Source organism: Annulohypoxylon maeteangense, assembly GCF_022496945.1.
Source record: "Annulohypoxylon maeteangense strain CBS 123835 unplaced genomic scaffold GGS22scaffold_16, whole genome shotgun sequence".
Taxonomy (NCBI): Eukaryota; Fungi; Ascomycota; class Sordariomycetes; order Xylariales; family Hypoxylaceae; genus Annulohypoxylon; species Annulohypoxylon maeteangense.
In genome coordinates this window covers 354,937-369,767 of record NW_025953263.1, presented here as the reverse complement: position 1 = coordinate 369,767, position 14,831 = coordinate 354,937, and the positions used below count along the sequence as shown (strand labels likewise).

Genomic DNA, 14,831 nt, shown 5'->3' with positions numbered 1-14,831 from the left:
CAGCCAAGACTGTTTGCTGCAGCGTGGATTCGGAACTAGAGTGTCTTAACCTGTGCATAGATTCCTAAACAAGCAACTTTAAGTGGGAAATTATAACTCAAGTTAACTGCTCAAATTGAGGCTCTTGCTTTCAGGTTCAACGCTCCTGCCGTCTACCTCGTAGTGTCAGGGAAGCCAACACCCATAGCTCTAGCATCAGCACTATTTTGCACTGGTATACAAATATATATTGAATTAAGGGAATTATTGAGTATATCCTATCTTGCTGTCCGGGTGAACACATTTCTTCTGAAGTATCTGACATATAGGGAGAGACAGGAATGATTTTAGCATCTACAACATAGTCTGGAACCTTCCCTCCCAGGACCAATGGTCGTGTTGGTATGGCACGATATCTTGGAGTTCGTGCTCAGAGGTTCGATTCCTTTGACGATCAATTCATTTTTTTTAAACATTTTCTCCTTTAGTTCTTGCTTCACCCTTTTGAGTTTACATAATCTGTGAAGCTCACTGGATAGTTAAAATGATTAACCCCATATCACAAGCTCCCAACAGCAACTACATTATAATATATTCTATGTTAGTTTTTTCTGCTCTTAGACGACTAGTTACTTGCGTATCAAATAATTAGGAAGTGTTTTCAATTTAGCGAAGCCTAGAACATTCACACTACTGTGATCACTGAAAAACGCAATTCTCTTTCCCATATTTTAGGAGATACCTAATCTAATGCTGGACTATCGCAGGTTATTAGCCCTAGAACCCATTATAGATACCTAATTGACAGCTACACAGCGCCAAACAGAGTAATTCAATGATATTCATCAGAATAGACTGTTTGGAATTATAGTCATATATCAAGGCATTGATACATGCCATTTTAAAGAACGGCGGATAGAAGAGGCTATACACGGATATTCACTTCACGTAGGATTGGTCGGTTTTCAGCCCTACGGGTCGCGCCGCTGCTAATGCGGACCGGGTAGCACTATCCAGGTGGTATAAACAGGGAACTAATGCCGAACCTAAACCCTAAGACATCCGATTTAAACCTTGAAACATCACAAGGATCTAGGTAGCTACGTCAAACGCACCATCTATTGGCTCTGGGTAGTCATAGCAAAACTCAATCGGGTACCAAGCTTAGATCTAAGGTTCCAATCCCGATCTCTTGCATGCCGTTATGTACCAGGGGTTGCAAACGATAAGCAAACACCGATAACTTCAATGTTGCGGTGAGATTCGGGACCTATGCGGGCACGGAGATGGCGCTGGTAGACTATTCATCCTCGGACTCGGACTCCGCAGACGAAGAAGCAGGCGCGATTTCCACCCCAGCAGCAAAAAAGCCCAAGACCTCTCACACGGAAACATCAACAGGGGACGAGTCTAAATCAACCGCGCTCCCCCCCCTCCCCGCCGCCTTCCACGACCTCTACGCATCCACCGTGCGCGTGAGCACCACCGACGACCCAACCCTACACCAAGGCCGGAAGAGAGTGAATCCTCACAAGGCAGGCAACTGGCCCAGTCATCTATACATCGAATGGCACCCCACGCCCGCCCAACTGCATACCCTCAGCGCCTTCCTCTCCGACCTGCAACCCGCACTCTCCCCTCTCTCCGTAGACCTAACCTCATTCCTAACTTCGGACCTAGGCGCGCCACAACCCCTGCACATCAGCCTCTCGCGCCCAATCGTGCTAAGCACAGGGCAGAAAGACGGGTTTCTGGAAGACCTCGCGGCGCGGGTGAAGGAGTGCAACATCCCGCCGTTCGAGCTGGCGCCTGTGGGACTGGAATGGCATCGCACGCGCGAGTCCGAGAGGTCGTTTTTGGTGCTGCGGGTTGCTGGTGTGCCGCCTGTTTCTTCTAACCTATCTACCGGCAACGGTAACGAGGACGAACATCCCGTCTCTACACCTCGCCCGGAAGAAGATGCATCGAAGAAGCTGCAGCGGCAAAACCCACAGCTGACTGCTCTGCTTATATGCTGCAATGCCCTCGTGCAGGAGTACTCGCAGCCGCCTCTGTACGCGTTTAAAGCCGATGACGGGGACACCGCGTTCCACATCTCTATCGCGTGGAGCTTTGCGCCGCCGAGTGCGGAAGTGAGGAGGCGGACTGAGGAAGTGTTTTCGCGGCATGTGATGCGGGATGAGATACGGGGGTTGCGTGTGCGTGTTGATGGTATCAAGGCTAAGATTGGGAATACGGTTACTCATGTACCGCTTCTAGGGCGTGGGAAGAGGTTGTTTAGTGGATAGGGTGAGATATTTAGGTAGGTGTGATACGTTTAATGTAGATAGCATAGGACTCATGGCAACGAGAGGGCTGGTAAGACTCGAATCATTTGGATTACGAGCAAGAGTATGAGGTAGTCACGGATAACTGGATAATAGCACGGCAACGAGGTATAAGACCGCGAAGGAAACAGACTTGCAAGAATGTTACGCAATTGTACTAACCGCCCTCCATTACCGCGACGGTAGGGTATAGTACGCTATCAGGTATGCACAATGCACATAATAAAAACACATGACAATTTTAAGGGGTTACCAACCCGTCCTCCCTAGTATTAAAACGCCCAAAACTCCGCCCATGTATGCTTGCTTGATGCGCGCGCAAAGTGATTTATGTATACAAAACGCTCGATGATAGTCTATTTCAACTCTGCAGTCCAGCGCAAATCTCGCATATGCCAAGAGCAATTCTATAGCTCGTCGAGGCTGGGTCTCTGAAATGACCAGGTACGAGGTGTGATCGGCAAGCCAATATAGAATTCCCAGAGACGTTGTAATTCCAAGATGAGGATCCGGGAGCTATTGAATTCGTTAGTTTTCTGGTAATGAAGTTATGGTATGAGTTTCAACTTACAAAGTCTTTGGGAAGGCGATCCAGTTTTCTAGGACGATCTTGGTTGCTTTAACCACTCTAGCAAATTCGTCGTTGAAGACGTCGCCCGTTGTTTCGGGTTGGCGGCGTTCTCGCTTGGGTGGCACATCGCCTTCCTCTTTGTCCCAACCGTCCTCTAGCTCTGATTCGGCGTCTACAGGTGGGGTGTGTGATGGTTTTGGTGAGACGCTAACTGCGTGTGGCTTTTTGGCTCGGTCAGGAATGACGTTTTGTTTCGGCTTCTCCTCAGCCTCGACCATGCCCCTAAACCCAACGATGGCTCTCATCGAGCTGCTAAGTCTTGCGTAGGTGTTAAATAGGGCTACAAGTTCCGTACGCTTGAGCATCGGAATTTCGTCACTGTCGTTGTCGAATTCAAATAGCACTTTCAATGCCGCGCCGTACCCTGCGGTCTGCAGCTTGCCCCAGAGTCTGCATTTATCGCAACCAACGCAGTCCATAACACGGCTGACATTACGGAATCGGTTCTTGAAATCCTCTTTCAGCGATGGTCCCTCACCGTTCTTAAACATGAGGCCCTCATCGAAGATTTGGGGTACAGAAGCCGCTCCTTGTGTCACGGCGAGGACCTTGGCCTTCGTAGCGGCATCCTGGTCCGGATCTCCTGTGCAAAAAGTGTAATCTTGCAGATGCGGACCGATCTTGGCGACTGCGCGGGTAAGAAGTGCGTAGTTGAAGTATAAATTGGAAATGCGATCAGGGAATGTGTGCAGGCGACCCTTGTAGCAACCCACATTGGGTTGCCATTCACCAGTAGTCTGGTTCAAGAAGTCCCAGCAAAGGTGTGTGCTGATACTCGCGTGCATGCCGGACACTACGCGGTAGAATACACGCTTTTCCAAACAGTCGCCCTCACCCTCTAGCCCGGCCTGCGCAAATATAGTGTTTGGGTCTTGTTGGTGCTGTTGCAAAATCTGCTGGCGCTCCGCATCTTGGAGAACGTTCCGGAAGTCTTGCGCAGCCGGTCCCTTGGCAACAGGACTGATTCCAAGAGAGGCCGAATGAGGAAACGATGACCTCTGGAAGCAGTTCTCTCTGTAGATAGCATCCCAAACCATCTTAGCACCTTCACCAGCGTATCCTGTGAAACGTTCGGGGTTGTGAACTAAACTGACGTAGTCGCCCTTTGCGCTCGCGCTCTCATCCTCTGGCACACAGTAATCTCGCTCGTCACATTCATCGTCGTATTCCACGATACAGCTCTCGCCAACATTCTCTCCTAATATGCCCTGCAATGGCTTTTTCGGCCGTTCCTTCTGTACTGTCTTTCCGGGATGTTTCGCGGACGGCCCCTCCAACTTGCTCAACTCGCTTGCTCTCCAGATTTTGGGTATATCTTCTTCATTGTCTATCGTGTTTACAGCGCAAGCTATATTGCCACACATGGCATTTTCGTCGTTCCAAAACGGACATTTTTTATTGAACAGATTTAGACGGTAGTAGGAGAAGAAGTCGGTTTCTTGAGTAAGTTGGTCTAGAGCGGGTTTGACTTTTCGGTTTAATTTTTCGAGTGTAGAATAGGAAGCACATGCGTCAGATACGATTGCGCGGGGTGAGATCTGGACGGTTTCATTTTGGTTAGAGATTAAGAATTCATATTGCGACGGGGTCGCTGCCAGTGAACTGGCTGTGAAGTAGATATAGATAACTATGTTGTACAACGAAGGCGACATACTGCGCATGATTCATCTTGAGCTTCTTTGCCCTTACATTGCCCAGGTGTTCCCCAAAGCGCGAAGAGCGTTAGGTAAAAGAGCTTCGCGGATTTCATGGCGGGCGACAGGGTGTCCCCGGATATATAGGAGGAATGGACACCTAATTATTATTAGATTGAGAGGAGGAGTGACAAGACTAGGCCGTTCTCCCCCCTTCGGTATTTCTAAGGTCGGTAAAAGAATACTAGGTAGTAATAGAAAGATACGTAAGGATGTAGGTGCAAAGCAGGAAGGGATTCGTAAAACAAGCGATTGCTACCACGGTTAAATTCCAAAGAACTTGACTAGGGTAGCTAGGGATATGTACATATGCATAACTACTGCTAGGCAATTAATATGTACTTTCTCGGGTCTTCCAAAATGGTAATCGAGATCTAACCTTGGAATGAAAATATGAAGTTGTATTAACTTTAAATGTTTAATGTCGATTGTTGTCAACGTGTTCACTTTTGAAAAAGAATGAAGCATTATAAATCCCGACGTCATATGGTCATACGATTATGGGATGTAGTTACTTCCCTCGTTCCCATGTTTCCCCATGTTCACCATCGAAATACGGATAATGGAATGTTGCCAGCTTGCACCTGCGTCGCCCTCAGGGTCCATTTATTAAGTGATACATTAGGCATGTACCCAAGTATACATCTCCATCGTCCTATCTCATGTAATGCATCTCGCCTATCAGAGTGTGACTAGCTAACCTAATTGGCAATTCCCGAGTGGATAGTGTCCATTGCGGGAAGTTCTAGAAACACCCTGGAAACGGGAAGCTACCATATGCCTGGTCAGCCTGGATTTAGCAAGTCGCAAGTGCAGTTTTCTGTACTTGGTAACGCAGCGGAATAGAGCGATAGAACATGTACTACATACATAAGTACTAAGCACACAGTTTGCGGGATCTAAGATCCTAAAAGAAGGAAGAAGAAAACTTCGATATTAGCATAGTTCCAAGTTAATACCATCCTTCAAACGTTTGACGCTCCTTATGTGACTAAGTGACTAACTATGTGATTGTGTGACTTGATGAATTTTGTCATCGCGATGAAGAAGCAAAATCGTACGTTGGTTAGATTAACTCCTATCCGCTTTTATGGTTCAACCTTCTTCTCGGAGACTACCGCCCTGCATTCTACTGTACATCTTACTGGTCTAGGCAGGGAGGTGTCCAGATCTTGGCTACCTCGCAGGTATGTGATCATTGATGAACCAACCAGATCCTGCAGATAAAAATAAATATCCGGGGTTGACAGGTTAATAAGAACCGAGCCTGTCTGCCTGTCTAGTCTCACAACAGGTTGTACATATTTGCATCCATGGATGACAGTCGGACATTTATATACCTATGTATATTTCTGCAAGCATAGTCACACTTATTAAGTATTCGGAAAAGACTTAAACGACTCAACGTTCGGAGTACTCATGATATCATGACGCTCTATTCCATTCGAGTTTCTATGGGTCTCAATAAACCAAAGGTAACTGGTTAAAGTGCGACCATCCATGTCCCATGAAAATAGAAACTCGGGTTCATGACACACATCCCCGCCCTTCAGCTCTGTAGAACCTCCTTCTCCTTGCTACCGAGTTGCTCGAGTTCTCCTCATGCTCTAGAAGAAACGCAAATGAACGCCATTCCCTTCTGTATATGCTGATGTTTTGGGTCGAAATCTGCTGTATAAGCTTGTGGGTGGCCTCGGTAGGGGGACCATAATGCATACCCTAACGGATCAAGCTGAAAACCAGATAAGTAAAAGGAGTTATACTGATTAGGAACGGCCATAAATCGTCGCGAAGCATTATTCCTTAATAAATGCAGACGTCGCTATGCAGTGGTGGGGCGTATCAAGAGTATTCTACAAGGATGGTGAAGCCTGAATAGGCTGGTAGGTCATTGTATTTTGGGTTGGCTTGCTTGCTCATCGATCACTGTTGAGGTGCTTGATAATTGAGGGGTCGCCTTTTGTAGAGTTAGCATATTGGTGAGCTAATGGAGAATGTTGCGCACTTACTTGAAGAGTAGGATATGCGGCTCCGGCTCATGAACTTCGTAGTGCTCCCAACCCAAACTCTGCAATTTTCAAAGTTCGTTAGTTGCTTCCATACCGCTTCTATGGCGTGTAGTATTTGGGTACCAAGGTAGCTTACCTGAGTGATACCAATCCCGCGCCACTCATCTTCCCATAGTAGCTTCAACGTTCCCTTAGAAGGGTCATGGTAGTCTTTGGGAATGGCCTTGAGCATGGCCTTCGGGAGTTGCACATGTCGGTATTCGTACTCGCTATCGGAATAACTAATTTGTCAAGTTAGCAACATCCCACACACTCTCGACACCAGGACAGCTAAAGCTTGCAACCGTACCGGGCAGAGTAGTGGATAGAATCGATGAACTCCTCAAGACGTGCTCGCTCGTCATCACTAAGAGGACGGGGTACTTTGTTTCGTCGAGTCATATCGATGTCTAGGGGCATTGTATTTGGTTGAGCAATAGAATGTAATTTTCGGGGTCGAAATAATGACGACCTCTTTACGGTGTAGTGGTTTTAGGTCAGTCTGCGGCGCAAACCTCTGGCGATTTAATTTTCAAAACCAAGAGAGGAATTCTGCAGCCTGTTGTTGGTTGGCAGAGAATATATGTTGTCGCGTGAGGAGGGGAAGTAGAGATGATAGCCTTGATTTCTAAGATGGATCGCCTTGTCTTACTGCGCACGGGTGTAATCGATCGATAACTATGAACCGTGAATCGTTTGAAGTAATATAAGAAATACCTTGCACTATGCTAGCAAGTAAAAGAAGAAGAAGAAGTCACGAATTGAAGGTTGTAAGTTTACAGGTGTACGGGTTTTGAGAAGACGGGAAGAGCGCGTTTCTTCTTAAAAGTTGAAGTTACGGTGCCCCCAAAATTTAATCGCATATTATTATGTACTATGTAGAGAAGTAAACAGTGCTAAGGTGGGGACGTTTATTACACAAGCCACATTTGCTCACCTTATCTGAGGGGCATAGCAACAAACGGAATCTTGACGGGTATGACATAAACATCTTTAGAACCCGTGCACTGCCATTTGTGGCGTACTAGGGAGTAGATACAGCAGGTACATAGGTACTACGCTATATGTATTGTACTATGTAGCAGGGAAGGTGGAAGTGGAGCTAATTGGTTGATTGGAAGCCATTACCTATGTAGGTACCTACCCCGGCAGCCCGGTCGTTGTACCTACCAACCTGCCAACCTCAAGCTGGTCAGCTGTTCGCACTCCTAACTCAATAAACCTTTACACCAAAATCCTTCTCCATAATTCCGTTGCATGCACCGACGAACTTCACTAAAAATTCGCCATACGAAAACTACACTTATATACGGATTTTAGTGATATTCCATTCTTAGTGCATTTTCCTTTAGTCGGATTATTTGCACTCTTTCACGTCAATTTAACCGTTATAATCCACTCTACCTTGTACTAGGTAGCTAAAAGGGATAAAACGGTCATCCCCCTAGATACTACCTACACTACAATAGCGGTACTAGCAGCCGCGTCCGAAATCCACAAATCACCACTACAATCGCATTCGCATCGCATCGCGTCAAAGTCCTGCGATCTCGTACCCATCATTTCGACGACTCTATTTCGCAACGTTGAACTCCATTGAACGCGCAACACACCAGACAATAGGCTGTGGTGCGTTAGGTCGACCCTGCATGTACCTGCGATCATTTTTCCACCGCAGCCATGGAGAACAAGAGAAAAGCTAGTGGGATGAATGGCCTTGAACCATCAGCAAATGACCCCAATGATCGTGCTGCGAAGCGTCGCAGATTGCAGGAGGTAAGCTATCGTCCACACCTTAAATATTTACTTCACATTCCACAACATTGCGCGCAAGCCTCGCCACCACCCAGCTACCTTTGCCTGTTTGGCCAGGTGCAGTGCGTCGTAGCTGCGATGCGAACGTGTTCATGGATGAAGGTGAAGTTGTGACTAGGTCTAGTTGAGGCTGCTGAAGAGGCACAATGCCAATATTATCGGCTTGCCTTTCAAAGACCGGTCCCCATCTTTCTCCGTACATACCATGTACTTCAAATCGCGGAACCTCCAAAATCCTATAATTTTAAAGCTCTTCATGCTCCCTTTTAGCTATCTACCCTTTGCTCTACTTTTCACTAACCAAACACACTACTATAGGAATTCGGTGATCTCTCAAATGGCGAGACTGCTGAATCGACTACCGCCTACGGATTGAACATCCTCGAGTCAATCAGAGCCACGACCGACAAGAAGTATGTCCAGGTCATTTTCTGTTATTATATACAACATATCCCACGACATTTCCATCTGCATCCAATCTCGTCCCATATATTATTTGTCGAAGCAGATAATTGATTGTTTATGACATGGCTAACTATCTTTACGTTATAGTGGACGCTCAGTTTCACCGTATTTTGAGACCCTTCCTACTCGAAGCAAAGATCCTGAATATTACAAGAAAATCAGGCTACCACTATCTCTAGAGTTGATTGAACGTAAACTCAAGAACCATGAGTACACCAAACTCTCTATTCTAGAGAGTGACTTCAAACGCCTGGTTTCGAATGCGAAGGAAATAAATGAGCGCGCATCTGTAGCTTTCGGCGACGCCGAACGAGTTCGAAAAGCTGTTAGTAACTTGATGGTGAAGTACAATCCTGCGTACAAGTCTGGAAACTACCAAGCCGTTGCTACCCCCTTGCCCCCAACTCCTGAACCCGACGACATTATAGCGGACGATGACGCGGAAGGTGAAGAAGAGGATAAAAAGGGTTCAATCACCCAAGAGGTGCAGCCAGAGGACAACGACGACGTCGAAGAAGCGGCCGAAGAAGAGGAAGAACTAGAGGAGGTAGAAGAGGCTGGCATTGAAGAGGAGGAGGATGTCGAACAAGATGATGACGAGGAGGAAGAGGAAGAAGAGGAGGAAGAGGAAGAGGAGGATGATGATGATGATGATGGTGAACCGAGCCCTGTAGCTCGAAAACGACGACCCGGCCGCCCACCCAAGAATCCTGCAACGCGTACCCGAAAGGTCACACCACGTAGACCAACTCCAGCCAAAGGCGATAGTCATTACGAGAACCAGGGATACAAAGGCCTAAATTTCCAACAGGCACAGGAGAAGATCGTAGAAGAGATGTTACGAAAAAAGGATGAGAGGTCAGTACACACTATCCAGATGTAATTCTATGTCTTACTTACAATTGCGTCAAGTGGTGAATTTCCCTATTTCGAACCTTTCATCTATCTGCCACCACGAACTTTGAAGGATTACTATGAGATCATTGCCGAACCCTTGTCGCTCAAGGCACTGCAGAAGCAAGTTCGAGGCCAGCACGGAAGAGGAGGTGCTACATATGTCAGCGACTTCAAGGGCTGGGCTGCTTTTGAAGATCAAGCCAGCTTGATCTGGAAAAATGCATACCACTACAATGAGGACGGAAGTGAGATTTCCCTCATGGCCCAGGAGCTCGAGGTAAGCTACCACAAATCATTACATCAATGATGTCTGAATCATCTTAGTATCTAACTATCATAGCAATTATTCCATGAGCAACTGCAAGAGGCCAAAAAATCTGTACCAGAACCACCCCAGCCGAAGATAAAGCTTAAGATGCCATCTACTTCGGATACGGCGGTTCATCCTAAGAAGATAACGATCCATGTTGGTGGCAAGACTAGTGCAACAGGATCGCCGGCCCCTGTAACAGGTCAATCTGGAGAAGGAGAGGCTTCAGGTAGCAACGGTACACCTATTAGCAGGAATCCATTTGGCGGATCGACAGCAACGTCGGTCAACTTGAGCCAGCTCGAAAAGGCGAGAAGTCTGTCGGCTTCTGCTGGCCCTCCAAGTCCATCAACTGCAGCAATTACGAAGTCCGAAGAGGTTGTTCGACCGTCGCCTGGATTCACCAATCATCAGCAATTTGCGCCTCCAGTGATGCCGCCCTCTAACCTCGTACCGAATGGTACAGCTCCCCCACCGCCTCCACCTGCCCCGAAACTATCGGCCATAGATATTCTCGAGGCCCAAAAATATCGACCTCACCCAATTAGTAAGAATTTATCCTTTGCATTCCTATATATTCCTATTTTACATATTGCTAACTATATTTCAGAGGAATCAGAGGCTATTCTGCCTAAGCTTGTCCTCCTTTCTCATCCAACCCTGCAACTTGAAAACCAATTTACGGCAGTGTTTTATGCGAGCCCTACCGAGTTTCAGCAGGAACTCGTTTTTAATGCGCCGTCGACGCATTTCCGTATGCTCCTCAAGCCTCATGTAGCACCGTTTCTAGAGGAGCAGCAACGCGAGTGGAAGCTGAACGTATTCCATGATACAGTACGTTTGTATCCTTCGTCTGCTGCATTCGACAAACGAGGCGAGCCGGTCTTTGACACCACGTTCCACTTTGGGGTCAACCGACTCGAGATATCTCTGGTGGCTGCCCTTCCAAAGGGTGAGAAGGCACCCAACGGGTTAAACATGGAGATGGAGAAATTCGTCGTGCATTTCAACTTGCTTCGGCATTCGTAGCAGGTTGGTATGACTTTAACAATCGACACTGATTAACATGGTCTTTTAGTCAACCGGTCGAGAAACATTACTAGCCTATACCTCCGGTTTCATCTGTTGTCGGATTTGTACTTAATAGAAACTATGGAGATGGCTCTAGCTATGCTCGTTCCACACAAGGAACGATTTGCTTCGATGTAAGCATTTGTACAAGTACTATATACTCCTGGCGGTTCATGAAGCCACTTGCAGAAAACGCCACTGGGAGCTTTGCTCTTACTACGGTCTACAGATAAGACCTTTAGACAGGTAGACAGTTAGACGGGTACACGTTTAGGTAGTTAATCACCAGGTAGTTATATAAAATAAGTCTCAACAATGGTATAAATGAGTGATACGGATTTGAGGGAGCCTTTAAGAAGTACGTCGGTAACAGACAGAACTAGGTATTAGACTCGCCAAACAACTTGCATTCGGAGTGTCCGTGAGCTTTATCTCGTCCTCGATATATCCTCGCGTACATGCCTAGGTATATATCAAACTGCATCTATCTTAGTGGGTGTTTGAGTATTCATAAAAAGTGCTAGACCCGACGCACGATTCAATGTTTGGCTTTGAAAAGCTCTAAAGCTGGTGGGGTTCGTGCTTAAGAATCGACGCCAAGAGGCTAGACCCTGGATTTTGAAGTTCATTTTGAGTACGTACCGTATACATAGCAGCTGGCAGCTGTAGATACCCTAGGACGCTAAACCGGATTTAAGTTGGTCCCGGCGGCAAAGGTGGGCTGGGGGTGGGAAAGAAAAAAAAAATTAAGATTTTGAATTAATTTTCACCGCCCGCATAAAAATTCAGTTGAAATTTCCCCTCCATAAACCCGTAAGACATCCCTCCATACTTCTTCCCCCGAACTATTTCCTCTTCCTCTGGACAACCCTTTTCTTCCACACAATATCAACCCTTCCTGTGGATTCGTTCAGTTGAACATAAACTCTTACAATGGCGGAAGAAGTTTACGATGGTGCCATCGGCATCGATCTGGGTACGTCGCAAAAAATAACCCCGCGCCCACAGATCGTCGCATTGCGGGCCGTAAAAAAATATTTCAAATTTTCGAATTTGCGATTGCAATTTTCTAACGACAATTAAACAACAGGTACCACATACTCTTGTGTCGCCATATACGAGGGTAACAATGTCGAGATCATTGCCAACGAGCAGGGTTCTTTCACCACTCCCTCATATGTCTCCTTCAACGAGAAGGAGCGATTAATTGGTGAAGCCGCCAAGAACCAGGCCGCCATGAACCCCCGAAACACGGTCTTCGATGTCAAGTATGTTTTGACCATACCTCACAAACTTATATAATATCTGGTACTGCATAACTGACTTCTTTTGCGACAGGCGTTTGATTGGCCGACCTTTTAACGACCCCATCGTCAAAAAGGATATCGAATCATGGCCCTTCAAGGTCGTCGAGCAGGGCGCCAACCCTCTCGTCCAGGTCGAGTATCTAGGAGAGACCAAGACTTTCTCTCCCCAGGAAATCTCTGCTATGGTCCTTACCAAGGTAAGCAAACGATACCTCACGTACAGGCAACATAATTGTCCCGGTTCTAACACATAATCTGCCTATAGATGAAGGAGATTGCCGAAGTTAAGCTCGGCAAGAAGATTGAGAAGGCGGTCATCACTGTCCCCGCCTACTTCAATGACAACCAGCGTCAAGCCACTAAGGATGCTGGTTCCATCTCTGGACTAAACGTCCTCCGTATTATCAACGAGCCTACTGCTGCCGCTATCGCTTATGGCTTGGGCTCCAACAAGAGCAACAAGGAGCGTAATGTCCTCATCTACGATCTTGGTGGTGGTACTTTCGATGTATCTCTCCTCAACATCCAGGGCGGTGTTTTCACCGTTAAGGCTACCGCCGGTGATACCCATCTTGGTGGCCAAGATTTCGATACCAACCTTTTGGACCACTGCAAGAAGGAGTTCCAGCGCAAGACCAAGAAGGATATCTCCGGTGACCCGCGTGCTCTCCGAAGACTCCGAACTGCTTGCGAGCGTGCCAAGCGAACTCTTTCCAACGGTGCCCAAACTACCATTGAGATCGATTCGCTCTTTGATGGCGACGATTTCTTCCTCCAGATCACCCGTGCTCGTTTCGAGGACCTGAACGCTAAGGCGTTCAACGGTACCTTGGAGCCTGTCGCTCAGGTTCTGAAGGATGCCGCCGTCGAGAAGAGCGCTGTCGACGAGATCGTGCTCGTTGGTGGTTCTACCCGTATTCCCAAGATCCAGAAGCTCCTCAGTGACTTCTTTGATGGCAAGAAGCTTGAGAAGAGCATCAACCCCGACGAGGCTGTCGCCTACGGTGCTGCTGTTCAGGCCGGTATTCTTTCCGGCAAGGCTACCTCTGCTGATACCTCAGACCTCCTCTTGTTGGATGTCGTTCCTCTTTCCCTCGGTGTTGCTATGGAGGGTAACATCTTCGCTCCTGTCGTTACTCGGGGTCAAACCGTCCCTACTATCAAGAAGCGTACTTTCACCACTGTTGCCGATAACCAACAGACTGTCCAGTTCCCCGTGTACCAGGGTGAGCGTGTCAACTGCGAGGACAACACCTCTTTGGGAGAGTTCACCTTAGCACCTATCCCCCCTATGCGTGCCGGCGAGGCCGTCCTAGAGGTCGTCTTCGAGGTCGACGTCAACGGTATCCTGAAGGTCACTGCTACAGAAAAGACCTCCGGCCGCAGTGCCAACATCACCATCTCCAACTCTGTTGGTAAACTCTCATCCACTGAGATTGAGAGCATGATCAACGGTTCGTCTTATCCCCCAACCAGGTAACAAAACAAAACTAACATTCTATCCGCAGATGCCGAGAAGTTCAAGAACAGCGACGAGGCCTTCAGCAAGCGATTCGAGGCGAAACAGCAACTTGAGTCGTACATCAGCCGTGTCGAGGAGATCATCTCCGACCCGACTATGTCTCTCAAGTTCAAGCGTGGCCAGAAGGACAAGATCGAGCAGTCCCTCAGCGACGCTATGGCTCAGCTTGAGATTGAGGACTCCAACGCCGATGACTTGAAGAAGAAGGAGCTTGCCCTGAAGAGACTGGTCACCAAGGCCATGTCCTCCCGATAAATGCTTCTCTCTTCATTTGGCGAATATAGGTCATGGATTATAGATGGGCGGGCGGCTAGGTTCCCTTAAGTCTTGTGGGTGACCTTGATGCCCATCTACGCGAAGGATTGGGATTGGCATCTCAAAGGGGAAGGGAACGTCTCGTTTAGTACTGCGAGACAGGAGGGAAACAAAAAAGTCTTTCGGGTTGGTTTCTACTCTATCAGGCTCTTGTTATACTCCACCTCACCGTCCTCTTACGAATACTTAACAACCACATGTTGGTTGGCGGCGCATTTGCATGTAGACTAGGGAAAAAAGTGACCCAGCAGGGATGAACTCGACGAATTTAATTTTATCTCACGTTATATATCCAGACTCTATCGGACTCGTCCGTTTAGACGTCATTCTTCATAAGTGCCTTTGTTCAACAATGTTCCTTTTTTTCAGTGTTAGTAATCATCGTAGGGTATGTCGTGATAAAGAGCCCCCGCAACTCTCGGCACTAGTTGACGCGGATTCTCCAAGTCC

General features: G+C 47.4%; 5 protein-coding genes across 5 annotated transcripts; 3 read left to right on the top strand and 2 right to left on the bottom strand.

Moving 5' to 3' along the window:
- Positions 1-1,051: 1,051 nt before the first annotated feature.
- Positions 1,052-2,570, top strand: GGS22DRAFT_49037 (U6 snRNA phosphodiesterase Usb1). The gene has a single exon (XM_047967233.1). The coding sequence runs from the start codon at positions 1,266-1,268 to the stop codon at positions 2,265-2,267; it is 1,002 nt and encodes a 333-aa protein (XP_047816038.1). The 5' UTR covers positions 1,052-1,265; the 3' UTR covers positions 2,268-2,570.
- On the bottom strand, positions 2,491-4,746 carry GGS22DRAFT_49044 (endoplasmic oxidoreductin). The gene is made up of 2 exons (XM_047967234.1): positions 2,878-4,746; positions 2,491-2,822 (listed from the first exon to the last, which is right to left on the bottom strand). Exons 1-2 carry the CDS (start codon positions 4,596-4,598, stop codon positions 2,714-2,716), a joined length of 1,830 nt encoding a protein of 609 aa, XP_047816037.1. The 5' UTR covers positions 4,599-4,746; the 3' UTR covers positions 2,491-2,713.
- A 1,622-nt stretch (positions 4,747-6,368) lies between these two features.
- On the bottom strand, positions 6,369-7,230 carry GGS22DRAFT_49025 (regulatory subunit of cyclin-dependent kinase). Its single transcript, XM_047967232.1, has 4 exons — positions 6,990-7,230; positions 6,777-6,921; positions 6,641-6,699; positions 6,369-6,588 (listed from the first exon to the last, which is right to left on the bottom strand). Exons 1-4 carry the CDS (start codon positions 7,097-7,099, stop codon positions 6,555-6,557), a joined length of 348 nt encoding a protein of 115 aa, XP_047816036.1. The 5' UTR covers positions 7,100-7,230; the 3' UTR covers positions 6,369-6,554.
- A 718-nt stretch (positions 7,231-7,948) lies between these two features.
- Positions 7,949-11,531, top strand: GGS22DRAFT_170435 (Bromodomain-containing protein). The gene is made up of 6 exons (XM_047962439.1): positions 7,949-8,455; positions 8,813-8,907; positions 9,047-9,817; positions 9,872-10,133; positions 10,197-10,713; positions 10,777-11,531. Exons 1-6 carry the CDS (start codon positions 8,360-8,362, stop codon positions 11,193-11,195), a joined length of 2,160 nt encoding a protein of 719 aa, XP_047816035.1. The 5' UTR covers positions 7,949-8,359; the 3' UTR covers positions 11,196-11,531.
- A 468-nt stretch (positions 11,532-11,999) lies between these two features.
- GGS22DRAFT_48997 (hsp70-like protein) lies at positions 12,000-14,478 on the top strand. Its single transcript, XM_047967231.1, has 5 exons — positions 12,000-12,213; positions 12,328-12,505; positions 12,576-12,741; positions 12,810-13,998; positions 14,053-14,478. Exons 1-5 carry the CDS (start codon positions 12,171-12,173, stop codon positions 14,319-14,321), a joined length of 1,845 nt encoding a protein of 614 aa, XP_047816034.1. The 5' UTR covers positions 12,000-12,170; the 3' UTR covers positions 14,322-14,478.
- The last annotated feature ends 353 nt before the right edge of the window (positions 14,479-14,831 follow it).